Source organism: Geotrypetes seraphini, chromosome 15 (genome assembly GCF_902459505.1).
Source record: "Geotrypetes seraphini chromosome 15, aGeoSer1.1, whole genome shotgun sequence".
In the NCBI taxonomy this organism is placed as follows: domain Eukaryota; kingdom Metazoa; phylum Chordata; class Amphibia; order Gymnophiona; family Dermophiidae; genus Geotrypetes; species Geotrypetes seraphini.
This window is the reverse complement of record NC_047098.1, coordinates 69487092-69514342: the sequence shown is the minus strand read 5'-3', so window position 1 is coordinate 69514342 and position 27251 is coordinate 69487092. Positions and strand designations below refer to the sequence as shown.

Here is a 27251-nt window from a genome sequence, read left to right as displayed (position 1 = left end):
TACGGCCCAAGGGAGATGCCTAGGGCCGCTTAAGCTCGCCTAAGGCCACTTCTGAGCGAAACCATGCCCAGCCTTGGGTGAGCTTAAGCATCCCTAGGTGCCTCCCTGTCACCCAACAGACGCTACAGTGTAGGTGGCCTGCCTCTGGGTTTTTTTGTTTTTTTTTTTTTTGGGGGGGGGGGGGGGGCGGAAAACCTGCATCCTGATTGGCTGGTTAGACAGCGGTAGGACGCCTACTGCTGCCTACAATTGGGACGTCGTTTATAGAATTTACCCCTAACTGGTTATTAGTTGGTGGGAATGGCCCAGAATTGAATATCTAGGTTCAGTATTATTGGCAGGATGTGAGATTAAATCCCACTACTACCTGCCTGAAAACTGGACTGCCTAATTCCAGTATTCTTGATACATGCCTACAACGACATAACTAAATTGTGAGAAGATATGAAACTGGGAAACTTTTCCTGGGTAGTGGTAAATGAAAACTCATAAAACCACGTCCCAGCCTCAGTTCTGACTAATCAGGATACCCAGAGGAGGAAGAGAAAACTGTTAGGATGAAAAAATAATAAATCTACAAGTATATTTTTGAAACTTTCTTGGTAGTAAGTTTCAATTTACTGATTTTAACTCTACCTCATTCATTGTATTTATGTTTACATTTGGTCATTTTACTTCTGTTGTGCTGTTAACGAAATTGCTGTACACTGCTTTGGGTGAATTTCTTCATAAAGGCGGTTAATAAATCTCAATAAATAAATAAAGCATAAAGGCTGGAGTCCAGCCACTACAACCTTGAAATCATTTCTGGTCCAGACGTAATCTAAACAATGTTCTCCTATCCTAAGTATGTGTCTTCCATACCTTTAGTTGCAAGAAATAATCTTCTACTTGGCTCTCAGTTAGCTTGAGCTTGTTCACCGTCATCTTCTTCAGCGTTTGTGCAACATCTCTGGCCATTTGCACATCCCCACAGATGTAAAGATGTCCTCCATCCTTGAACAGTAGTTGCTGCACATCTTCCTCAAGTTCATTCCAAAGGATGTCTTGAACATAGGTCTGAAAAGGTCGAAGAAATCACTTCTTAAAGATGTATGTACGGTAAATTCTGCATGCATCCTTATATGGCATTTTAGCTAGTCTATCAATTGAAGTCAGACCACTGTAAGGTCAGACCAATAACTTTATATAAATAACTAGAGATAGCTTGCTGTTTGCTCCTGTCATTGCAATGTCAAATGAGATCTCCTGTGACATTGGCTTTCTTCGTCACCAATAATAGTGCACATTTTTTGCATATAGGGTCATTGGTGTGGGCAGACTTGATGGGCCTTGGCCCTTATCTGCTGTCACTTTCTATGTTTCTATGTTTCTCTTCCTACAAGAGGGGGTATATTTTTCTATTTTTCTATAGTTGATACTGAGGTGACATTGCATATTTTAAAGTTATCTGCCTTGACCTCTTTGAAAAAAAACACCTGAATATAAATGATAATTAACAATTTTAAAAAATTGTATTGTTGGTAGATCATTTTGACTTGGTCAGTTTAAAAGTAGCTCGCAAGCCAAAAAAGTGTGGGCACCCCTGATCTAAATTAACTATTTACTAACTGTTCTAACTATTCAAAACAAATGGATAGTTAAATATTCCTAAGCTAAACCCTCCCCATCAATTAAAAAAAACCCCTGCAACCAAAATTTAATCAAACAGCTAGCTCTATTTTAAAAGTCTGTTTCTTATATTCCCACAAATAAATGTCAAGAAACAGTCAATTAAATTATATTTGACACAGTTAAGTTAAAATCATGAGAGCTCCACTCTCACTCCAACTATGTCACCTGAAATCTGTTTCTTGCATGAAATAGAGCTTAGAGTAAATTCTACCAAAAATATCAGACTTGGAATTTCCAAATAAATTAGAGTCTTAAGGGGCTCATTTTCAAACCAGGGAATCTGTCAGAAAGATATCAGGCGCTTACAGTTAGTACAAAACACAGCCATGAAAGTGATTACAAACTCTAGAAAATTCAAACAAATTACCCCTCTTTTAAAAAAAAAGCCCATTAGCTTCCAGTCCAATACAGGATAACTTACAAGATTGTCTCAAACCCTCAAAACTAAAGAACCAGCATTCCTTGATAAAAATCTTATACTTTATGAATCTAATAGAGCTTTAAGATCCTCCGGACAGCATCTACATTGGGTTCCTTCTTTAAAAATAATAAATACCCGTAGAACAATAATATTCTCAGTTATCGCACCCACACTCTGGAACGCATTACCCACTTATCATTGGGCAGAGCAGAACTTAGATAAATTTAAAGAAGTTTTAAAAAGCTTCTTATTCATTGATGCTTTTGGCTAATTATGCTACTATTCTTTTCTTATTGAACCCTTCAGTCCTTTTGTTTTTTCCCATATACGTTTTCTTTTCTGTATTTATTGTAGTTCTCCCCCCTATCCTTTTGTTCTTATATTTATTTTCTGTCTTGTTCGCCTGAATATATTTCATCTGTTTAATATTGTTGTTTTTAATTCTGTTTTTATCCCTATTTTATTGCTGTAATACGCTTAGGGCTCCTTTTACGAAGCCGCGTTAGCGGTTTAACGCGCTAAACTGTCGGCTGCATTAGACACTAAAGCTCAATTCCAGATGCTCATGTAACTGTAAATAGTTGGTAGGTTGTCTTACCTTGGGTTTTCCTGGCTCTCGTGAGTACGCTGTGTAGACCTCTTTCAGAATGCCTTTCTTCTTCATTTCTTCAGTCTCGTCCTTGTAAATGTGGTCCAAGTCCGATTGGCAGCAGCCAAAGACTAAAATCATGCCATGGGCTTTGATTCCTAAAATAAGAGGGCATAGAAAAGATTCATAGATTTCTACTTAAGGATCGGTACCACAGCAACGCCTTATTTTACAAAGTAGCTCTTGGAAGTATAAAACATCAGCGGCAAATAAACTCAAGTTAGAATGAAATGGGGGATCTCGATGAGAATTTGCTTGTTTTATCAGCCAATTTGCATTCCATGACTTAAAAAAGCTCTCATTTTTAACATGTCATATATGCAGAATCGGGAATTCAAAATATTATTTTTTTTTCCAAATTTTTTATTATTTTCAATACTTACAATAAGTGTCACAGTAAATGCAACATTTTATACTCAAATATCACACTTAATATTCTTATAATATCCATTTCAGAATTATATCCCCCTCCCCCCTAAAATTCAAAATATTCTAAATTAATTTTATATTATTATTTTTACATTCCTTATTCTTATTGGGAATTTTGTATACTCTGGAATCTTTGTTCTATGTTGAAGATGGTTGTTGCTGTAAAATGAGTAATGGTCAGGTGTCATTTATTTATATCCCGCTTAAACCTAAGTAGATTTATTAAAAAAAAAAAAAAAATACAATAAATTATTTTCTATTAATCCAAATAAGTACTAATGGGGTTGGAGGGTGGGGTGAGGGATGCTTATATGCTTACAAAATATAATAGTAAGATTTTCAAGTGGTATGTTAATAGTTGTTGTTTTGAGATGTGTACACTTGATGAAAGTTTGAAAATGAATAAAGATTTATAAAAAAAAAAAATCCAAATATTTAATAAAGAGTCAGAAATCCCCCATCCCTACCCCATCATTTTCAATTGTATTATTAAGGGAAAAATTTTATCTACTCATTACAATAATCTGCCAATGGCCCCCAAACATCCTGAAATTTACTAAGATGTCCTTTTTGTGTGGCTAATGTTCTTTCCATCTTATATATATGGCACAAAGAATTCCACCAGAAATTGTAGTTTAATCTGCTCCAATTCTTCCAATTAAATGTAATTTGTTGAATGGTGACTCCAGTCACAATTAGCAAGAGCTTGTTATTTTTTGAGGATATTTGACTCTTTGCCCTCATTGACATGCCAAATAACACAGTTACTTACCGTAACAGTTGTTATCCAGGGACAGCAGGCAGATATTCTCACACATGGGTGATGTCACCGACGGAGCCCCGCAGCGGACAGCCTCGAAAGCAGACTTGCTTGAAGATCTTTGTAAGAGCTTCCGGATGCTGCACCGCGCATGCGCGCGTGCCTTCCCGCCCGAACTAGGGGGCGTGTCTCCTGTGAGGTTCCTTAGTTCAGATACCTAGCCAAGAAGCCAACCAGGGGAGGTGGGTGGGTTGTGAGAATATCTGTTATGGTAAGTAACTGTGCTTTATCCCAGGACAAGCAGGCAGCATATTCTCACACATGGGTGACCTCCAAGCTAGGGAAAAAGGGGTGGAGGGAGAGTTGGCAATTTAAGAAAAAAGATTTTGCAAAACAGATTGGTCAAAATGGCCATCCCTTCTGGAGAAAGTATCCAGACAGTAATGAGAGGTGAAAGTATGAACCGAGGACCAAGTCGCAGCCTTGCAGATTTCCTCAATAGGAGTTGATCTGAGGAAAGCTACAGATGCTGCCATAGCTCGAACATTATGGCCCGTGACTCGACCCTGCAGAGGAAGACCAGCCTGAGCATAGCAGAAAGAGATGCAAGCAGCCATCCAGTTGGAGATGGTTCGCTTTGAGATAGGACGTCCCAACTTATTTGGATCAAAGGAGACGAAAAGTTGAGGAGATGCTCTGTGAGGTTGAGTGCGTTGTAGGTAGAAAGCCAAGGCACGTTTGCAGTCCAAAGTATGAAGCGCCACTTCTCCAGGATGAGAATGAGGCTTTGGAAAAAATACTGGTAGAACAATAGATTGATTGAGATGAAATTCTGAAACAACTTTAGGTAAGAATTTTGGATGAGTATGTAGGACTACTTTGTCATGGTGGAAAACTGTGAAAGGTGGGTCCGCAACCAAAGCTTGTAAATCATTGACTCTTCGAGCCGAGGTGAGGGCAATCAGGAACACTGCTTTCCAAGTAAGATATTTGAGGTGAGATTTGTCAATTGGTTCAAATGGAGGTTTCATCAGTTGAGCTAGAACAACATTGAGATCCCAGACCACTGGAGGCGGTTTAAGTGGTGGATGAACATTAAATAGACCTTTCATAAATCAGGAAACCACAGGATGTGCAGAGAGAGGTTTCCTATCAAGAGGCTGATGAAAAGCAGCAATCGCACTGAGATGGACTCGAATAGATGTAGACTGAAGTCCACATTGCGATAAGTGAAGTAAATAATCCAAAACAGAAGCCAAGAAGGTAGACTTTGGCTCCAACTGACGGGTGGAACACAAAGCAGAAAATCTAGTCCATTTCTGGCCGTAACATTGCCCAGTGGACGGCTTTCTGGAGGCAACCAAAATATCTTGTACAGACTGAGAGAACTGTAAAGCGTTGTTCAAGTTGAAAGGAACCAAGCTGTTAAGTGTAGAGACTGCAGGTTGGGATGGAGTAAGGAACCCTGACTCTGAGTAAGCAGAGAGCAAAAAACTGGTAGAAGCAGAGGCTCCCTGGTGCTGAGTTGAAGTAGAAGGGAATACCACGGTTGTCTGGTGCCACCGAGGAGCTATCAGAATCATGGTGGCACGTGCTGACTTGAGTTTGACAAGAGTCCTGAGAATCAGCGGAAAAGGAGGGAAGGCATAAAGAAACTGGTCCCTCCAGTCTAGGAGAAAAGCATCTGCCTCGAGACGCTGGGGAGAGTATATCCAGGAGCAAAATTGAGGCAGCTTGTAGTTGAGGGGGGACGCAAAGAGATCTATCTGCGGGGTCCCCCAGCGAGCAAAAACCTGACGAAGCGTGGGAGAATTGATTGTCCACTCGTGAGGTTGTAGAAGGTGACTCAATTTGTCCGCCAGACAGTTGTGTTGATCTTGAATGTAGACAGCTCTGAGAAAGATGTTGTGATGTATCGCCCAAGTCCACATCCTCAGAGCCTCCTGACACAGGGAGCGAGATCCCGTGCCTCCCTGTTTGTTGACATAATAAATGGCCACCTGGTTGTCCGTCCACACGAGAACCACATTGTAGTGAAGAAGGTGTTGAAAAGCTTTGAGAGCATTGAAAATCGCTCTGAGTTCCAACAGATTGATATGACAAAGGCGGTCCTGCGAAGTCCACAAGCCCTGGGTACGAAGGCCGTCGATATGGGCTCCCCAAGCGTAAGTGGATGAGTCCGTTGTGAGAACTTTCTGATGAGGCATAGTGTGGAACAGCAAACCTCTGGAAAGATTGGAAGAGAGCATCCACCAATGGAGAGACTGTTGCAACAAAGGAGTTACTGTAATCTGTTGAGAAGGCAGGTCGATCGCTTGTTGCCACTGGGATGCCAGGGTCCACTGAGGAATACGAAGGTGAAGTCTGGCAAAAGGAGTCACGTGAACTGTAGAAGCCATGTGACCGAGTAGAACCACGACGATACACCTGATGACAAAGACAAACAAGGGTATCTCGACGTGATGGAGGTAGAAACGCTCTGAGGCGGACAGTATCCAGGGTGGCCCCAATGAATTGGAGAGATTGAGATGGGGTCAACTGGGATTTGGGGAAGTTGATTTCGAACCCCATACTTTGGAGGAATAGAATAGTCTGTTGGGTCGCTGCAATAACCCCTTGATGAGAGGGGGCTTTGATTAGCCAGTCGTCCAAGTATGGAAAAACATGAAGACCCTGAGTGTGAAGAGCAGTTCCTCACTAATAATGGTCACATAATAATAACCCCAATTTCAAAAAATAGCAAAGAATCATCCGCACTGGTAACCAACTATAGACCAGTAGCATTCATTCCATTTATTGTAAAAATCATGGAAGGATTGGTACATACCCAACTGATGGAATATCTTGATCAGTTCTTTCTCTTGCATGAAACTCAATCTGGTTTTAGACCTTTATTCAGTACTGAGACAGTAATTGCGGCTATCTTAGATAATCTGCGTCTCTTGTTCAGTAAGGGCCTTAATGCCCTGATCATGCAATTTGATAAGAGCTCTGTCTTTGACCTAGTTGACCATGGGAAAATGCTTCAATGCCTAGATGCAATTGGTATTAGGGAAGAGGTGTTGGACTGGTTTTGAGGCTTCCTTATGTCCCATACCTATCAAGTACGTTTCAATTACGATCTCTCCGATACCTGGAGCAATCTATCTGGCGTACCGCAAAGATCACCACTATCCCCATTGCTTTTCAATGTCTACATATCCTCACTAGGTGCACAATTGACCCAGCTGGGGATAAAATTATTCAGTTATGCAGATGACTTTACGATCATCATCCCATTTACTAACTCTCTCTCGGAAATAACTCCCAAGGCATCAGAAGCACTAAATTTGATGGAGCAATGGATGACTGAATTCAAACGGAAACTTAATTCAGAAAAAACAAAATTTTTTGTAGCTTTGCCACACCCGCTTGACACCAAAACACCGCTATGCATCAATAACCTTAATTATCCTATTCAGTCTACTATGAAGGTATTGGGTATAACACTAGACCGGTGCTTAACCATGAAGGACCAGGTAGAATCCTTAAACAGAAAGGGTTTTTTCATTCTCTGGAAACTTTGATCCAATAAAGCATATTTTGATATGCCAGCATTTAGAATCCTGGTACAATCCCTCGTACTGAGTCAACTTAATTACTGTAACATCGCCTATTTAGTAATTTCCCAAAAGAATATGCGACGATTACAATTAGTGCAAAATATAACGGTCATAGAAACATAGAAATAGACGGCAGATAAGGGCCACAGCCCATCTAGTCTGCCCACCCCAATGACCCTCCCCTACCTTTCTCTGTGAATAGATCCCATGTGTCTATCCCATTGGGCCTTAAAATCAGGCACGCTGCTGGCCTCAATAACCTGAAGTGGAAGACTATTCCAGCGATCAACCACCCTTTCAGTGAAAAAGAATTTCCTGGTGTCCCCATGCAGTTTCCTGCCCCTGATTTTCCACAGATGCCCCCTTGTTGCCGCGGGACCCTTGAAAAAGAAGATATCTTCTTCCACCTCGATGCGGCCCGTGAGATACTTGAATGTCTCGATCATGTCACCCCTCTCTCTGCGTTCCTCGAGTGAGTACAGCTGCAACTTATCCAACCGTTCCTCGTACGGGAGATCCTTGAGTCCCGAGATCATCCGGGTGGCCATTCTCTGGACCGACTCCAGTCTCAGCACATCCTTACGGTAATGCGGCCTCCAGAATTGCACACAGTATTCCAGGTGGGGCCTCACCATCGATCTATACAACGGCATAATGACTGATTTTTGGGCTGAAGAAGTTTGATCATGTGACACCTTACTACCAACAGCTGCATTGGCTGCCGACGGAGGCACGCGTAAAGTTTAAGTTCGCCTGTTTCTGCTTTAAAGTACTATATGGTCTAGCCCCTAAATACATAACTGACCTTTTCTCCTTCTCAGCCAACAGACATAAGAGAAGTTCACATTTGAACTTTGTTTCCCCTCCAGTTAGAGGATGTAAACTCAAAAGACACCAACACCTTTTCTCATATCAGGCAGCATTATGGGGTAAAGATCTAGAACAATTTGCTTACGCCTACTACTTATGGGGAATTCAGGAAACGCCTAAAAACATATCTGTTCCTGAAATATCTAGACAGCTGACCCATACAACTCTTTATCCTCAATAACTGATCCCTTGAGCTGTTAATCACTAGCTTCCACCATGTTAAGTTCAATCTATTTGTACCATCTTTTAATCTTTGTAAACCGCATAGAACTTCATGGTCCTGCGGTATATAAACTGTTATTATTATTATTATTTCTGAAATGGATCAGCCAACATAGAGCCTAATGTCAATAACATTGCAGCATAAGCAATTATTTTACATTTGTCAATATCTCAAACATTAACAGAGGCTACTAGGCGACACACACATGTAAGCATTGTGCCAATGCTGTATGGTTAAGTTGGTGTTTCAGAACCTAGAAGTGCAAGTGTCAATATACAGATCTGTATGTTTGCCTTTTTTGAAACCTATAAAAATATAAATTCCAAATTAAATACATAACCCACATAATTCATTGGGGGAGGGGGAGGGAACATGGGTTTTAAGTGGGTACACCCTCCACTGATCCCTCTTGTATAGTGCTGCCCAAAATGAGCACTTTTACAAAACCTATAGGTACCCAGGAGCAGCTAAACTGTGGTAATCATAGACATGTATTCCCTTTATGATATGGTGACTCAAGCCACAACCCCTTGCTATATGCATGTGCAAATCTTAGCTCCTTAGGCTACTGATGTAAGTTATAAAAATGAATAAAAAATTTAAACCTAAAAAACCATAAAAAAATACTTCGACCCCCTATCTTTCAGACTACTGGTACAGTCACTGATTCTATCCACCCTGGACTACTGCAACATCATTTATGTGGGTATACCTAAAAAAACCGTGAGAAAATTAAGAATAGTTCAAAACACTGCCATCCGCTTAAAATTTGGACTAAATTAAAGTGATCACATTAGTCCCTTCTACAAACTGCTGCATTGGTTACCAACTGAGACTCAAATTTTATTCAAATTCTCTTGCTTTTGCCATAAACTGGTGTGGGGAATGGTCCCCAACTATTTACTACCACATTTCAAACTTTACTCCCCCACAAGGATAACCAGAACTCACAACCTCTTTGCCTACCCGAAGATTACAGGCTGCAGATACTGAACCTTTCTAGATAGAATACTCTGTTCAATAAATTTATTTCATAGCCAGACTTTCTTCCCCCCCCTCTCAATGCTACCACTCATCATACTGAATCCACTTTTTCCCCATCAACAGTACTTTGTATTCCATACTCTCTGACTCTTCAATGTCTTCTTCACCATTTGTATTCTGTTATTCGCTGGCTTTCCAACCATTTCAATGTAACATGTTAAAATTATATTGTAACCTATGTATATCATTCTTCTTGCCAATTTGCACCATGTAATCACTGATCGCTCTGTGACCTCTTCTCTATCTATATGTTGTAATTCGCTGACTGTACAGCTATTATTTTCTGTGAACCGCCTAGAAGTCGCAAGATTATGGCGGTATACAAAAATAAAGTTATTATTATTATTAAAAGCATCTTCTGATCACGTCAATCATGCGACAGCGCTGTTTAGAGACTCGCATCTCCGACAAAGATAGGCACCGGAAATGTAGACCATGGTTTTCCAGGCCTACATTTCTGGTGCCTACCTATGACGTGAATCATGCCTCTGGAGGTGGCTACCAGTACCTAACTCCACTTCTGGTGTTAGCCACACCTATAGTGGTGTTAGGCATCTCCAGAGGTGTGATTCTACTGCCATTTATTTAGGTGCCAGTGGGCTCTTTGAATTTTTACTTAAATACCATTTAAAATGGTGTTTCCCGCTTAACAGGCGCCAGTAGTGTGCCTACATTAAGGTGCCATTTATGGAATTTCTCTCTTAATCATCCACTGTTTAAGGTACAAAAAATACCTTAGACTGTGAGTTCACCAGGGACAGAGAAAATTCCTGCATATAATGTAAACAATGGAGTGTACATATAGTAGTGCTGTAGAAATGATACGTAATTGTAGATAATTTTATAAAGGTCCTTTTACCAATGCAAAACTTTTTTTACATGCTTTATAAAATTATCCCAACTGTCTCCCTCATGGGGTTATTTATTTTTTGATGTACTTGAAAAAGTTTTTTCATTATTACCTTTTGCCTCATTGGCAAGTGTCTCTACAGTTTCTCTCTTGGTCTATTTTATTAATGTTTTCCATCTTATCTGTCAGTATTATGGGTTTTCCTATTTTTCTTATTTGGTGCTGCTTTCTGTTTTTTAAAGGATGTATTTTTTACTTTAATAGCCTTGTCCACAGTACAAATGTTTGGTTTTCATTTAATTTGTGGAATATATTTTATCTGAGCTTCCGAGATAATATTCATAACCAGTTTGCACACTTTATGCAGACTTTGCAAACAGGCAGAGTGCATTAAATTGATATAATGATATAAGTGTCGGGGGCGTGGCTTGGACGCGAACTCTGATGGTTGGGTGAGAGAGTAGCTCCGCATAGACAAGCTATATATATAAGAAATACTACCAAAAAAAAAAATTTATTTTTAAAAGAAATCACTGAAATATAACAGAACATGGCTTCTAGTAAACAAAATAAAGCTGATTTGGGAGCCGGAGTATCTGGAACAGGAAGCAATAAGAGATCGAAACCAGAGCTGGTTACACCATCTAAAATTCCGCTGCCATCGGAAAAAAATCCAGACGTTATGGAAGAACTGAGACAAATAAAAGAAATTGTCTTAGATAGTAATAAAAAACTACAAAAAGCGAATGAAGAAGCCGCAATCCTTACAAAAAGAGTGGACATGACAGAAAACAGAATTTCTACATTGGAAGATAATGCAGAGCAACTAAACATAGATATGAGATACAGCAAAACCATATGGAAAGAGGTGACAGAAATTAAAAGAAATCTTGAAGACAGCCGGAATCGTGAACGAAGGAATAATTTAAGAATTATTGGACTACCGGAAGGAGTGGAAAAAAACGATCCGATTGCCTTTCTGGAAAAATTTCTACCTAAAATATTGCCACTAAAATTTAAAACAGAATTAGAAATCGAAAGAGCACACAGGATTCCAACACAAAGAAATAATACGCAAACGGGACCAAGGACTTTAATATTTAAACTTTTAAGGCATCAACAAGCAATAGAAATATGTCAACTAGCCAAGGAAAACAAAAATCTCAAATGTCAAGACTCAAAAATACATATTGTCCCAGATTTTGCGAAAGAAACAGCATCAAAAAGAAAACAATTTCTGGACATGAGACCCCAACTGAGATCTTTAGGAGCTAGGTTTGGACTCCTTTACCCAGCGGTAATGAAAGTTACTATCGCTAACAAAACTCAAAACTTTATGGACCCCAAAAAACTACAGGAATTTCTGGATCAACACGATCAACCAATGACAACTTAAAGACATTTGATGGCTACTTTTTAATACTTATAAACTTATATATACTTATATAGGAAATAAATCTTTCAATATAGAAGAAAATTTGAAAACATCGGTTAAAGATTCAAAACTTTCAAGACAACGGAAAATTTGCACGAGGATCGAATTAAAAATTTAAACAACATGCAACGTTCTCAACAGGAAGCAAAGAAGAAATCCACAAGATTCAATTCTAGAACTTTTAAACAAAATAGACTTACATGCAAGAATGTGAATTAGACAGAGATCCATCTTGAAATGATGACGAAGGATGATTTTCTCTTTGACAAAAGAATAAGGGATGTGCTGATTGGATAGAAAATATTGAGGGCGGAGTATAGAGAGGAAAGAAAGCCATCCTCCAATCATATTATGTCTGGTTTAATCGAATGATTTCCTGTAGGAGGCGGTGCTTCCGGCTAAACTTGCGTTTCAAATACATTACATTGCGTTTCAATAGAAAAATATATAAAATTTGAAAACACAAGTTTGCCTGACAAGTTTTTGATTTTACTTTAAGGATTTCCTTATGCCTCATATTTATTCCTCATATAAAATAAATATATATTCCTCATACAAAATTGATAATTTTAAAATGCACCGATGTTCATTCAAATCCTATGGGTTTAGTTGGATGAAATAACAAAATCTGATACTTAGAAATATTAGTAATGTAAAAAATGAATTTCTTTTTGATCTCTATATGAAATGTTCCTAAAAAACATTATTGTATAAAAATGCACATGAAAATAGAAGATGAATATATTAATTACTTAAGTTTTATAAATTGATTATCAAATTTAAAATATTATATAAATTTTTTTTATATAATATGATAATATATTTTTATATTTTATTTCATTTGGAATGAGTTATCCTTATAAACTTAAAAATATACAAAAATGGATTAAAAAAAATATTTTATATTTTAAGAATGACCAAATTAATGAAAAATGTTTTATTACCAAGATTTTCATATGTTACTTTGATTACTTTGATTTAAAAAAAAAAAAAAAATTTTTGGTAGTAATTTAGATGAAATAATTAATAGCTTGAGGGAGTTATTTAAATCTAACCTCAATCTGCGTATCCAAGTTTTCGTAATTAAAAAGGGAGGGATGGGAGGGATAGGAGGGAATAGAAGGGAGATATATAAGAAAAGGATAGGTGAAGGGGGGGGGGAAAAGATACAAAATATTTAAATTATTGGGAAAATTTTTATCTTAAAATCATTTATTGTTTATTATCTAAAAAATTAAAAAAAAAAAAAAAAAAGATAAATGGATCTTAAAATAATGTCCTTAAATGTTAATGGTCTAAATCATATGATAAAAAGGAAAAAAGCACTATTATTTTTAAAGAGGCAAAATACAGATATATGCTTTATACAAGAGACCCACCTTTCACATATTGAATCTATTAAGCTAGAAGGAGGTTGGGTCAAACATTGTTTTTTCTCACCAGCTGTAGGGAAAAAAGCGGGTGTTGCTATTCTAGTAAATAAAAAATGCTCTGCTACATTCAAATTAAAAGCTTCAGATATTCATGGAAGATGGGTAATTGTAGAAATGAATATGGGAAATACTACCATGACATTGTTTAATATATACGCCCCTAATTCGAACCAAAATGAATTCTTTAAAACTCTTCAACAACTAATTTTACCACTGGCTACTTCAAATCTTATAGTAGCAGGGGATTTCAATGCTGTAAGGGATCCTTTATTGGATAAAAACCCAAGTAGAGTTATGAAATCTATGGGATTAGAAAATTTGATTCAATCTTGCGATTTAGCAGATATATGGCGAATACTTCATTTTGATGGTCGGGAATTTTCTTTCTGTTCTCATGTTCATAATTCTTTTTCTAGAATAGATTATATTTTTATTTCAAATCATCTAGCACATCAGGTGACACAGGCTGCTATTGATCCTATTATTTTATCTGATCATGGTGGAGTATGGATCAAAATTAAAATTATAGATCAAAACAATAATAGACCAATTTGGAAGTTAGATAATACATTGTTAGCTGATCCAATTTTTTGTGAAAATCTTCTAACAAAAATGAAATAATTTTTTCAAATAAATGACAAAGATGAGATTAATAGAGAAACTCTATGGGATGCTTTTAAGGCATCAATTAGAGGACAAATAATTTCTTATTCGGCTTTTCTTAAAAAACAGATTAAAAAACAATTTTTAATCTTAGAAAAAGAGATTAAAAATTTAGAATCAAAACTTATAGAAAAATGGGAATATTCTATTCAACAAGAATTACTAAAACTAAAAGGTAAATATAATGAGATCTCATCTAAAATGATTAGGAAAGATTTATTTTCTCAGCAAACGTTGTATTATGGTAACTCAAATAAGTCGGGAAGAATATTAGCAAACTATCTTAAAGCAAAAAAAAGAAAAACAAAATTAATTGCTATAAAAGATGAAAATGGTGACACACTTACACAAATTGAACCTATTTTAAAACAATTCCTAAAATTTTATAGATCTCTTTATTCTTCCGAGACTTATTTAAATAAAGAAAAAGATGGTTTAGAATTTTTAAAAATGTTAGAGGGTCCAAAAATTCCTGAACATATAAAACGAAGTTTAGAAGAACCAATATCACTAAAAGAATTAGGAACAGCTTTGAAATCCCTTAGAGTTGGATCCGCTCCAGGTGGTGATGGATATACAGTTGAATTCTATAAAACATTTCAAAATTTTTTATTACCCTATTTATTAAATCTTTATCAATATCAACTTAATAAAGGTTGTATTAACGGCACTATATCAGAATCTTTAACTATTGTTTTGCCAAAATCTAATAAAGATCCCACTTTGGTCTCAAACTATAGACCAATATCTTTAATAAATGTAGATGGAAAATTATTAGCAAAAATACTTGCGTTAAGATTGGCTAATGCTCTCCCCCATATTATAGGTATGCATCAAACAGGATTCGTTGCTCAGAGACATTCATCTCATAATACCAGATTAACATTCCATATGTTATATTTAACAAAAAAAATGAATGAGCCTACTTTTGCTGTCTCATTGGATGCAGAAAAGGCTTTTGATAGAGTAGAATGGCCTTTTATGTATCAAATCCCAAAGTGCACAAGAATTAATATGAAAAAGTATAGGACTTTCATTAGTCACCAAAACAAATGAGTTCAAAATAAATTAAACTCTAAAATCACATCATGAAAATAATTTAAACATTAAAGAACTTCGGTGGATGTATAAACTCAATACCATGCATCCCCATGGCCTGAATTTAACTAGTGATTGGCTAACTGTGAGTATATGAATGTAATCAAGAGTAGTGCAGAAAATGTGTGAAAGGTCTATAGTTAGGGTGCCCATTGGCTAGGTTTGGGTCAGGTGATCAGGGGTTTTGGACTTATTAGTTCTCCGTAAACCGGGTTTTTTTTCCCTTCCGGTTCATTAACTATGGATTTAGCCTTCAGCTAATACATATTATGGCTCTGGTAAGCTTTGTAGCAATTTCGTATACTGTGTTCTATTTACTAACGATACTGGGTTTGTTAAATATAAATGACTTTAATATCTGTTTTTTTATAGCGTTCTCCTTCCCCGACCCTGATGAAGTAATGAAACGCGTCGGTGGGGAATGAACCAGACCCAGTCTTTAAAATATAAGTTAAGTAATTGCTACTATATGCTACTGTTGCTAAAATTATTAGGCACAAGCATTTTATAAAACTTTATAACTTATTGACAAAAATAAAAAGTAAAAAAGCAAAAAATATATTTAAAGATAAAATCACACACGATAAGGTTCCTATGAGGACAGCTACCATTCGTTAATCACGGGTGGCATACTGAGGAACGCGATGTGATTTTAGAGTTTAATTTATTTTGAACTCATTTGTTTTGGTGACTAATGAAAGTCCTATACTTTTATGTATCAGGCAATGGAATGGTTTGGTATAGGTCCTGGATTCATACAAATGATACAAACATTGTACAGCTCCCCTTCTGCTAGATTATATATTAATAACACGTTTTCAGAAAAATTTAATCTACAGAGAGGAGTTAGACAAGGATGTCCCTTATCTCCTTTGCTGTTTGATATTGTTTTAGAACCCTTAATATTAGCTATCCAACAAGCAAAGGAGATACAAGGTATACCTCATTCAGACAGAGAATATAAGATATCTGCTTATGCAGACGATTTATTATTATATTTGAGGAATCCAGAATCCACCATTCCATATCTACTTGAACTGATTGAGAAATTTGGAAATTTTTCAGGATATAAAATTAACTGGAATAAATCAGAGGTTCTTCCACTAAATATACACTGTACAAAAGGTTTATTTGATACATTCTCCTTTGTTTGGAAGGAAGAGTCTATTAAATACCTTGGAATTTTGATAACAAAAACAATAGATGAAACAATGAAAATTAATGAAAAATGTTTATTACAAAAAGTGATAGAAATGTGTGAGCAATGGAATCCTTTACATTTATCTTGGTGGGGAAGAATACAAACAGTTAAAATGATGATTTTACCTGTAGTTTGCTACCAAATGGGGATGATACCAGTTTTCTTTCAAGATTCTTTTTATACAAAATTAAATAGGATTTTGACAAAATTTATATGGCTTGATAAAAAACCAAGAATTGCTCTAGTGTCGTTGCAAAAACCAATTAAAGAGGGAGGGGTAAATTTTCCCAACTTTTATAGGTATCATCAAGCCTATATTTTACATCATGGTATGTATTGGATCCTCCCAGAGCCCACAGATAATATTCCAGACTGGTTCTGGCTGGAATGGAGGCTTATGTTTCCATTATGTCTTAGTCATGTAATTAGTATCAAAATGCCAAGGTTATACAAAGACCATAAAATATTTATGGATACCTGGAAAACTATAAGATACATAAGTAATCTAACTCATATTCCAATTAGTAAATCAACTACTCAAACTATATGGCTAAACCCCAAGATCAAGATTGGCGGTTTTAAAGTCATCTGGAAACACTGGATGATAGCAGGTATTCGTATTTTGGATGATGTAATAAAAAATGGAAAGTTGCTGGAGTTTTCACAATTGCAACACAATTTTGGCCTTAATAAAACACAATATTTTAAATGGTTGCAATTGAAGCAGTCTATTCAGGTAGGGTTCCCTGAATGGAAAAACCTCACTAAATATCACAGTTTGGAATTCTTGTGTTTCCAGATGGACTCAATAGGACATAAAGCCGCACAGTGGTATAAAATAATATCCGGATTTATAAATAAAAAACCAAAAAATGGTCTTAGAGACATTTGGAGCATTGAGATAAAGCATCAGATTAGTGCATCTCAATGGCCACGGCTTTGGTCTTGGAGGTTAAAATGTACAGTGTCAGTATCTATGAGACAAACTTGGTTTTTTCTTCTACATAGAGCTTTTTGGACCCCTGTTCGTTTACAAAAAATAGATAGCTCAAGATCTAATAGATGCTGGCACTGTCATACTGAAGTTGGGACATTAGATCATCTTTTATTCTTTTGTCCATTAATCTTATCATTCTGGAAATCAATTTGGCCCCAAATTAATAGGATGTTAGAAAATCCGGTAGCCTTGACATATGATACTATATTATTTGGAACAACCATTAGAGCAAGAAATCAAATTTCATCAAGTAATAACAAACTTCTATTTATTTTAACTGGAATAGCAATACAACAAATCACATTTAATTGGAAACAACATGACAGATTAAGGAGAAATTAGGTTCTTACCTGCTAATTTACTTTCTTTTAGCTTCTCCAGACCAGTAGAGGTTAACTTTACGAATGGGTATATATCTAATCATGACCAGCAGGTGGAGACTGAAAACAAAACTTTGGGACAGTATATACTATCCTCCCTTCTCTATTTCCCTCAGTCTGCCGAATAGCCAAGCAGAACCAAGAACTGGAAAACAGGAAGAAAACAATACTCCGAACAGGAGTAACAAATAACATACCCAAATGCTGTTGGAAAATGCAGAGGAGAAATACCCGAAGGAAAATGTCCCCACAGCTCGCCAGCTAAGCCAGCCGAGCCACAGCCGCTGTTCTTTAATTCTCCCCGGCCCTAGAAAAATACTAGAACCCGCAGCAAAAAACAAAAACTGCCCGCGAAAACAGCCCCAACAACAACAACAACAACAGACAGGGTGGGGACCTCTACTGGTCTGGAGAAGCTAAAAGAAAGTAAATTAGCAGGTAAGAACCTAATTTCTCCTTCTTTAGCACTCTCCAGACCAGTAGAGGTTAACTTTACGAATGGGACGTACCAAAGCAGTCCCTCTCACGGGCGGGACCCCCGAAGGGCCGATACCAGAACACGCTCACCGAACACCGCGTCCCGACGCGCCTGAACATCTACCCGATAATGTCTAACAAAAGAATACAAGGAGGACCAAACCGCAGCCTTACAAATATCCACCGGAGGCACGAGCGACGACTCAGCCCAAGAAGCCGCCTGACCCCGAGTGGAATGAGCCTTGAGAAACTCCGGAACAGGCTGCTGTTTCAGAAGATAAGCGGAAGCAATCGTCTCCTTGATCCAGCGCGCAATAGTAGCCTTAGAAGCGCCAGCTCCCCGACGAGGACCAGCCAGGAGGACAAAGAGATGATCGGACTTCCGGAATTCCTGGGTCCGCTGCACATCAGAGCGAAGGACCCGACCGACATCCAACTTGCGCAGCTGCCGTTGCTCAGAAGAGCCCTCCCGACCACCCAAGACCGGGAGAACCACCGATTGATTGACATGAAAAGAGAAACAACCTTCGGCAGAAAGGAAGGAACAGGCCGCAAGACGACCCGCTCCCTAGACAACTCCAAGAAGGGAGCCCTACAAGAGAAAGCCTGCAGCTCAGAAATACTCCTAGCAGAAGTAATGGCCACCAAAAAGACCGCCTTCAAAGTAAGGTCCTTCAAAGAACAGTCGTCCAAGGGCTCGAAAGGCGGGCGCACCAAAACAGAGAGAACCAGATTAAGATCCCAAGAGGGAACCGAGGGCCGTAGGGGAGGCCTAAGCAACTTGGCCGCCCGCAGAAACCGAATCACATCAGGAAGAGCCGATAAACGCTGACCTGACACCAACCCTCGAAAGGTCGACAGGGCCGCAAGATGAACCCGGAGAGAAGACCAAGCCAGGCCTCTATCCAGGCCATCCTGCAAGAACTCTAGAATGTTAGGCAGAGAAGCGCGAAAAGAGGTCACTCCCCGCGCCCGACACCATTCCTCAAAGAGACGCCAAACCCGCACATAAGCCCGAGAGGTAGAAAGCCTCCGGGACCCCAACAGTGTAGCGATCACCTTGTCTGAATATCTCTTCTTGCTAAGGCGACCCCTTTCAAGAGCCACGCCGTAAGACAGAAGAGAGACGGGTCGAACAAGGGAATGGGACCCTGCATCAGAAGGTCGTCCGAGAGAGGCAGAGGAAGAGGAACCGCCACCAGGTGTCTCACCAGATCCGCATACCACGGACGTCGAGGCCAATCCGGAGCCACCAGCACCACCAAACCAGGATGGTGAACAATGCGAAGAAGCACTCTGCCCACCAGCGGCTAAGGAGGGAACACATACAACAGCCCCTCCGTTGGCCACGGCTGGACCAGAGCATCCAGACCCTCGGCCAGCCCTTCCCTGCGACGACTGAAGAAGCGGGGCACTTTGGCGTTGCCACTCGTGGCCATCAGGTCCATCAGGGGCTGCCCCCAATCTTGCACTATCAACCGAAACGCTCCGGCGCCGAGAAACCACTCTCCTGGATCCAGGAAGTGACGACTGAGGAAGTCTGCCTGAACATTTTCTACCCCGGCTATATGAGAAGCCGAGAGGTCCAGAAGATGGGACTCCGCCCAAACCATGAGCCGAGCCGCCTCCTGCGCCACAGGAGTGCTCTTGGTGCCCCCCTGACGATTGACATAAGCCACCGCCGTGGCATTGTCCGACAGGACTCTGACCGACTTGCCCAGCAAAAGGGAGTGGAAAGCTAACAGCGCCAGCCTGACCGCTCTGGTCTCCAACTCGTTGATCGACCAGGAGGCCTCCTCCGCGGACCAGGTGCCCCGAGCTGAGTGGCCCATAAACTGAGCCCCCCAACCGAGGAGACTCGCATCCGTAAGGAGCACCGTCCACTGCGGGAGATCCAGACCCACCCCCTGAACCAGGTGAGGGGTCCGGAGCCACCAGCGCAGACTGCAGCGCGCCAAGCCTCGCAGGGGAACCGGAACATCCAAATCTTGCCTCCGGGGAGACCACCTCCGGAGCAGAGCATACTGAAGAGGACGCATGTGGGCCCGCGCCCACCTCACCACGTCCAGGGACGCCGCCATTGACCCCAGGACTTGGAGGAAATCTCGCGCCCGAGGACCCCGGGACGCCAAAAGCAGGCGAATCTGAGATTGCAATTTGCTCACCCGGGCCTCTGGAAGGAAGACCTTCCCCAAGGAGATGTCGAACATAACCCCAAGGCACTCCAGACGCTGAGCCGGGACCAACCGACTCTTGGAAAGGTTGACCACCCAGCCCAGCGACCGGAGAAACTCCACCACCCGAGCCGTAACCCGGGAGCTCTCCTGCAACGACTTTGCCCGAATCAACCAGTCGTCCAGGTAGGGGAGAACCAGGATGCCCACCGACCGCAAGGCTGCCGCGACGACCACCATTACCGTGGTGAACGTCCGAGGAGCCGTGGCCAGACCAAAGGGAAGCGCACAGAACTGAAAGTGCCGCCCCAAGATCGCAAAGCGAAGGAAGTGCTGATGAGAGGCCCGAATTGGAACCTGCAAGTAGGCCTCCGTCAGATCGAGAGACATCCAGGATGGGCCGAAAGGTCCCCTCCTTTATGGCCACCACAAAGTAAATGGAGTACCTGCCGGTGCCCCACTCCGTAGGGGACACCGGCACCACTGCCTCGAGATCTAGCAAACGCTGAAGGGTCTGACGAAAAGCCTGCGTCTTCCATGGAGTCTGACATGGAGAAGCGAGGAAAAGGTCCGGCAGAGAGCGGGTAAACTCCAGAGCGTAACCGTCCCGCACCACCTCAAGGACCCACTGATCGGACGCGATCTCGGCCCATTTGGGGAAAAATTTGCGCAGCCGGGCCCCCACCGGAACCAAAGGGGGCGCCGGCAAGGAGTCATTGCGCAGGACGGGAAGCGGGGGAACCGGCGGAGGGATTCCCTGCCCCCCGACGGGCCCCCCGAAAGGGCTGCATGCGCTGGAAGAACCGACCCCGGGAAAAACCCTGAGCCGGGAAAGAAGCAGCCCCACGCCCCGGGCGATACTTGCGAAATTCCCGCAAACGCCCCCGGGCAGCCCCACACCTAGACGCAGGGCGGGCACGGTCCTCAGGCAGACGGGGCACCTTCGAGTCCGTCAGAGTCTGAATCAACTCATCTAATTCCTCTCCAAACAAAAAGACCCCCTAAAGGGAACTTTAGTAAACTTAGCTTTGGACGCAGAATCCGCCGCCCAAGCGCGCAGCCACAAAATACGCCGCGCGGCCATGCCATAGACTTAGCCGAAATCCGCACCAAGTCATAAAGAGCATCTGAGAGGAACGAGGCAGCCATCGCAATCTTCGCTACCTCCTGATCCACTAGAGACCAGTCATCAGACTCCCGATCCAGGACACGCTCAGCCCACCGAAACACGGCGCGAGCGACTAGCTCCCCACAAACAGCCGCCTGGACCCCAAAGGCAGAGACATCAAAATCATACTTAAGAAGAGTCTCTAACGCACGCGCCTCCGAGACCCTAAGAGCAGAACCGTCCATAACAGGCACGGTATGCCGCTTAGGAAGTGCCGAGACCACCGCGTTCCCCATTGGCGAAATTAAGGTAGCCCTACCTCCCTCCGGGACGGGATACCCAAGAGCCAAGGCGCACACCAAACGAAACTGCGCCCATAGGCCACTGCGCCAACACAAAATCCCGCAAATCCTGACGCACAGGAAAAGAGCGGGAACCAGGACAGACCCCCTGAAGCAGAGGGGCCCCCATACGCGGGGTCTCCGGCGGCGCCACTGCAAAAATGCAGCACCAAGGAGACCTGCTACACAGGTCTAAAAGCTCATCCCTCTGAATAAAAAAGCGCACCACGGACGCATCTGCTCTGGAAGACGGGAAACCCGCCGCCCCGCTGCCAACAGGCGTCCCCTCTAGAGGATCCTGGAAGCCCGCCAAAGCAGCCAGGTCCTCAACCAGGCCAACACGCTCCTCCGCCCACCAATTCGCAATCCAAGCCCCCCCGCGGGCGCTTGGATGAGGGAGGAGGAAGAGGGGACGCCAAACGAAAAGAGGGAGGCAAAGCCATAGGGGGCGCGGAGGGAAACCCCCCCCCGAAACCCCCCAGGCGCACGTGGGACCCCCAAAAGTCCGCACAAAGAAAGAAAATAAATTGGGGGCAAAAAACCCCTGGGGGTCCCCAGGGACTCCCTGCCCCAGCAGGGGTCCAAGCTGAAACCTGCCCCTGTGTTCGCCATACAGGGGGAAGGTCACCTGAGGTTGCAGACAAAATGGAGGGGCCAGACAAAGAAAATGGCGAAGTTCCCGCCAAAAATGCTCCCTCCATGGCCTGTAGCGGCTGAGAAGACTGAACAGTCCCAGCCGCTAAGACAGGCAAGTCGGCATCAGCTGTCAAAAAATCAGCTGAGAGGGAATCCTTCGGGGAATCCCTCCGTGGGCGGTTGTGGAAGACCGGGCTTCCCCACTGCTCCAAGCCGACTCGCGAGGCACCATCGGCGGGGAGCTCTGGGCGCCTGCAGCCGCTGCCGACGGAGCTCCACCACCTCACCGACCCAAACCGCCGAGTTCAGGCCGGCCGCGAGTGCCTCGCGGCTGGACTAAAATTGTGGCCTACTCCCCCGGAGAAGGGCACAATTGCTCCAGACGCGACCTAGCTATAAAAAAGTGCTGGTTACATGAAAAAATACAGTAAAATACAGTTTTCTTAAAGGGAAACAACCCTTCAGACCAGCCCTACCTCAGGATTTTTTTTTTTTTTTTTACAGAACAGACTCCACAGGCTCTCGAAGCAATATGCCTTGCTTGACTTAGGGGGCAAGGCTTACTGCTGAGGCTCCTCTAAAAAAATGTGGGGAGGTGGAGGAAGTGGGGGGAGGGACCCCGCTCGTGACCCGCCGGGTTTGACACCCCCGAGGTCGGACGGACCCCCAAACAGGGCCCGACCAAGCTCCGTCCGGCCAAAAACAGGGACAATAAACCCCTAAACAAATTCCAACAGCCCTACCAAGAGAGATGGGTACAGATCACTCAACACCTGCTGGAGACTGAAAGAAGACTGAGGGAAATAGAGAAGGGAGGATAGTATATACTGTCCCAAAGTTTTGTTTTCAGTCTCCACCTGCTGGTCATGATTAGATATATACCCATTCGTAAAGTTAACCTCTACTGGTCTGGAGAGTGCTAAAGAAACTATATTTTCTGGTGGAACTCGGTATGCCACATATACAAAATGGAACTCGCTATTGCAACACAAAAAGGATATATGAATAAATTTCAAAAAATATGGGGACCATTAACAAATTTTTGTAAAGAATGATAAATTTTTCCCATAATTAAAATATATGATAAGAAGGGAAAAGGGAGGGGAGCATATTTCTGGTTAATACAAAATATTTCAATAATTTAAATTATTATACCAATAACAGAAGAGAATACAATAAAAATATATATTACTGACTGGAAGGGAGGGGGGAGGGGATGGGAAACTATTATATTCAGTATGTATTATATAATTTAAAATTCTTATATATTAATCTGTATTTTATACTTTGCTTCAAAAGAAAAATGTTTTACTGATACTTATTATGAGTTTATCAAGTGTGTATATTCAAGTTTTAATTGATCTTATGTAATCCACTTGCTGTAACATAAGAAAATGAATAAAGATTTATAAAACAAAAATGATATAAGTGTCATTAGTGATTTTTTTTTTTAAGATAGGAAATGTATAAATCAAACAGGAAATTTTTGTGTTTGCAAGTCTTTTTTAAATGGCAGCATATCCCTAAGATATAGCCACCTAACAAAAATAAACACTTTTTCTAAGTATTTGCATTTAAGGCTTGGTGAGGAACATTGAGAGAGCTGGTAGCAAAAACAGAAACTAAATTTGAACTCAGGACAGGTTGATAAGTATACCTTTCTTTTCTAAGTCATAGAGGCGCTGCTGCCAAAAACTTCTGAATGGGGATATCCCAGTTCCTGGACCAATCAAGATGCATGGTTTGGATGGGTTTTCGGGCAGCTGGAAATTACTTGCACTAAAATCATAGAAAATTCACCCAATTAAACATGAATTTCTGTAATAAATAAAAATAGCTAGCTAAATTAATATATACATTACAGGTAAGCAGTGATACTTGACACAGTAGGACTCATTTTCAAAGCACTTTGTAAATCTAAGTTCCATAGGTACAAAGAAACTTTGTAAGTTTAAGTCCTTTGAAAATATGTCTCTATGTCTAGTATGATATATTTTTATGTTTATGAACCTTAGTAAAAGCCTGGGGTCAACTTATGTGTCAGCTATTCCATCTTTTTGCAATACTATTTGATCTGACTTTGTAGCTGTGGGTGTAGAAAGGCAGGCTGAATTATGAAGTGAGCATTTAGTAGAAGCACAGGATAAATCTGTACCTTTAAAGCTTAAAGTATTGATACATGTTGGTATCATGAGTTTTTGCGTCTTATAAAGAGCCAAATGAGAAGAATGGAGAGACTTGGAAAAAAACATAGAACTGAGACACTCCTTTACAAAAATATTTAAAAGTCCAAATGAAGATAGTGAGAAAAGATTCCAAGTTTATTAAAATTTTGATAAAATGCTAATCATAAATTCTAAGCATTTTACAATTAAAAAAGGGGGAAACATTTAACAGACTAAATATAGACTGTTTAAATCTTTATTGATTTTCAAACTTTGATAGTGCAATACAATTGGTAAATCATAAATAGTGCACAGAACGCACTAATAACTATACAATTATTACATTAAACAGTCATTTACTCTCTTCCTCATCTTAATTATTAACACAATAATAATAACTTTATTCTTCTATACCGCCACAATCTTGCGACTTCTAGGCGGTTTACAATCAAGAGTGCTGGACATTCAGTGAAATACAATAAGTAGATATTCAGAGGAAATACAGAGATCAGAGACCTCAGGAGGCAATAGTATAGAAATACAATTTGCTGAGCGAAAATGTAATATGTACATTTTAGTAGGTAATGTCCGACAGGACCTGTTGGGGATAAATAGCAATGTAAAGTTACGATAAGATGAAGATAGCAGATTATATTTATAACAGTGCTGTAAGTTCAGGTGGAATAGGGAGGGGGAAGGGAGAGGGAGCGCGGGTCAATTGTTTAATGTTTTTAGGCGTTTCCTGAATTCCCTGTATGTAGTGGGAGAAAGCAGTTGGTCTAGGTCTTTGCCCCATAGGACTGCTTGGTGAGAGAGAAGGTGTTCGTGGTGTTTTTTCATTTTGCAGCCTTTAACTGGAGGGGAAATGAGTTTTGGGTGTGTGTTTCTCTTGAGTTTGTTATTAGAAAATGCGAAAAGGTCCGTTATGTACTTGGGGGTCAGGCCGTATAGTACTTTGAAGCAGAGGCAGGCAAATTTAAACTTTACTCGGGCTTCCGTTGGTAGCCAGTGCAGCTGCCGATAATGTGATTTCAATATTATAATTAAATAATTTCACTCCTCAAAGTACATTTCCCTCCCTCCCCCCCACCCACCCTACGTTTGGGGACTAGTAAGTCCTTTAATGATGTATGGAGTCCATTGACTACTTTTGTTGCATTACAGTAAGGGTAATGTTTCTTTCTTTTTCATTAGATTTCTTTACAGACTAAATATAGACTGGACAAACTTGACAGACGAAGAAACAAAAGGAAAGTGGAGAGAACTACAGTTTGAAAGAAAAGAAGACATAGAAGGTAAATAACAGAAGGGAGGTACTGGAGATCAGATTATTACATGACCAAGGCAACCACAGATTCTCACATTCCTCTCAAATAATCAAAGATAAATTATTTTCTTTAGTCAGAGAACTGACAGAAAATAACAAGACTGACAGTCAGAGTTTGGCCAGGCCATCACTTGAGATGTTAGGAGAACACTTTCGAGATAAGATCTATTCTCTGTGACCAGACACACAAAAGTCACCCAGTGTCATGGGTCCAATAGAAGACACAGTAAAAGGGTCATTGCATGATGCTTATGTCAAATTAGATGGAATTTCAGCTGTGTTTATTACTTAAAATTGTAAAGTTAATCTTAGAAACCAAACAGTACTCTAAGATGATAGATTATACCTTTGTTCTTGGTAAAGACGCCTAGCTTGAGAATAACATCTCTGCTTCTGTCAATGGTTACTAACAATTTGAGAGAAGGTGTGGTACTATCCAACTGGAAGTGTGCCACAGTTCATCCGATCTTGAAGGCTTCAGTGTTGAAACCTAATTTAGTTGAAAGCTATAGTCTATTTCCAATCTTAGCTAAATTAGTTGAGAGAGTGGTATTGGAGCATTTGGCCTCATTTATTGAAAATACTAATGCTTTCCATTCTTAACAGTCCAGATTCCATAGGGGACATAGTACAGAAGCCATCTTAACCACAGTTGTTAGTGATATACGGCAAATGTTGGATAGTGGATACTATTGTTTGGCAGCAGCCTTTGATTTAATGGATCAATATAAGCATAGGCTTCATAATCTGGGAACAAAGAAGAAAGTATTGCTATGGTTAAAATGGTTTCTAACAGAGAGAGCATATGTAGTTAAAGGAGAGACAGACTATAGTAAAAAGATTTCCCCTGGAGTGTGGGGTACTACAAGTCTCAGCATTGTCCCCACTATTATTAAATTTATATCTATACCCATTGAAGTCACAGATTCAATCACATGGCTTTGATCTCTATTTTTATGCAGATGACTTTCTAATTTTGGCCAAAATTTCTCCTTCCACATTAGATCTAAGTGCTTTGCAACAGGTCTTACAATTGACCGAGGAATGTATTAAACAAATTAGGTTAGTCCTGAATATTAAAAAGACATCAGTTCAATTACAGAAGTTGGATAGCTCTAGGTCTAGTAGATGCTGGCATTGTGGTTAAGAAGCTGGGACATTAGACCATTTAATTTTTTTCTGTCCCTATATAAATGCCTTTTGGAAGTTAATTTGGTCCCAAATTAATTCATTGTTAGAAAATCATGTTGCACTTTCATATGATACTATATTATTTGGTACATCTATGAGATTC

General features: G+C 40.6%; 1 protein-coding gene across 1 annotated transcript in view; it reads right to left on the bottom strand.

Annotated features, from left to right (window-relative positions):
- NOS2 (nitric oxide synthase 2) overlaps window positions 1-27251 on the bottom strand; it is a 135815-nt gene that overhangs the window by 6989 nt on the left and 101575 nt on the right. Inside the window, exons 23-25 of the mRNA XM_033922490.1 lie at window positions 24123-24244; window positions 2694-2842; window positions 865-1059 (exon numbers count right to left, since the gene is read on the bottom strand). Of these exons, the coding sequence (XP_033778381.1) occupies window positions 865-1059; window positions 2694-2842; window positions 24123-24244 (466 nt within the window). The remainder of the gene's footprint in view (window positions 1-864; window positions 1060-2693; window positions 2843-24122; window positions 24245-27251) is intronic.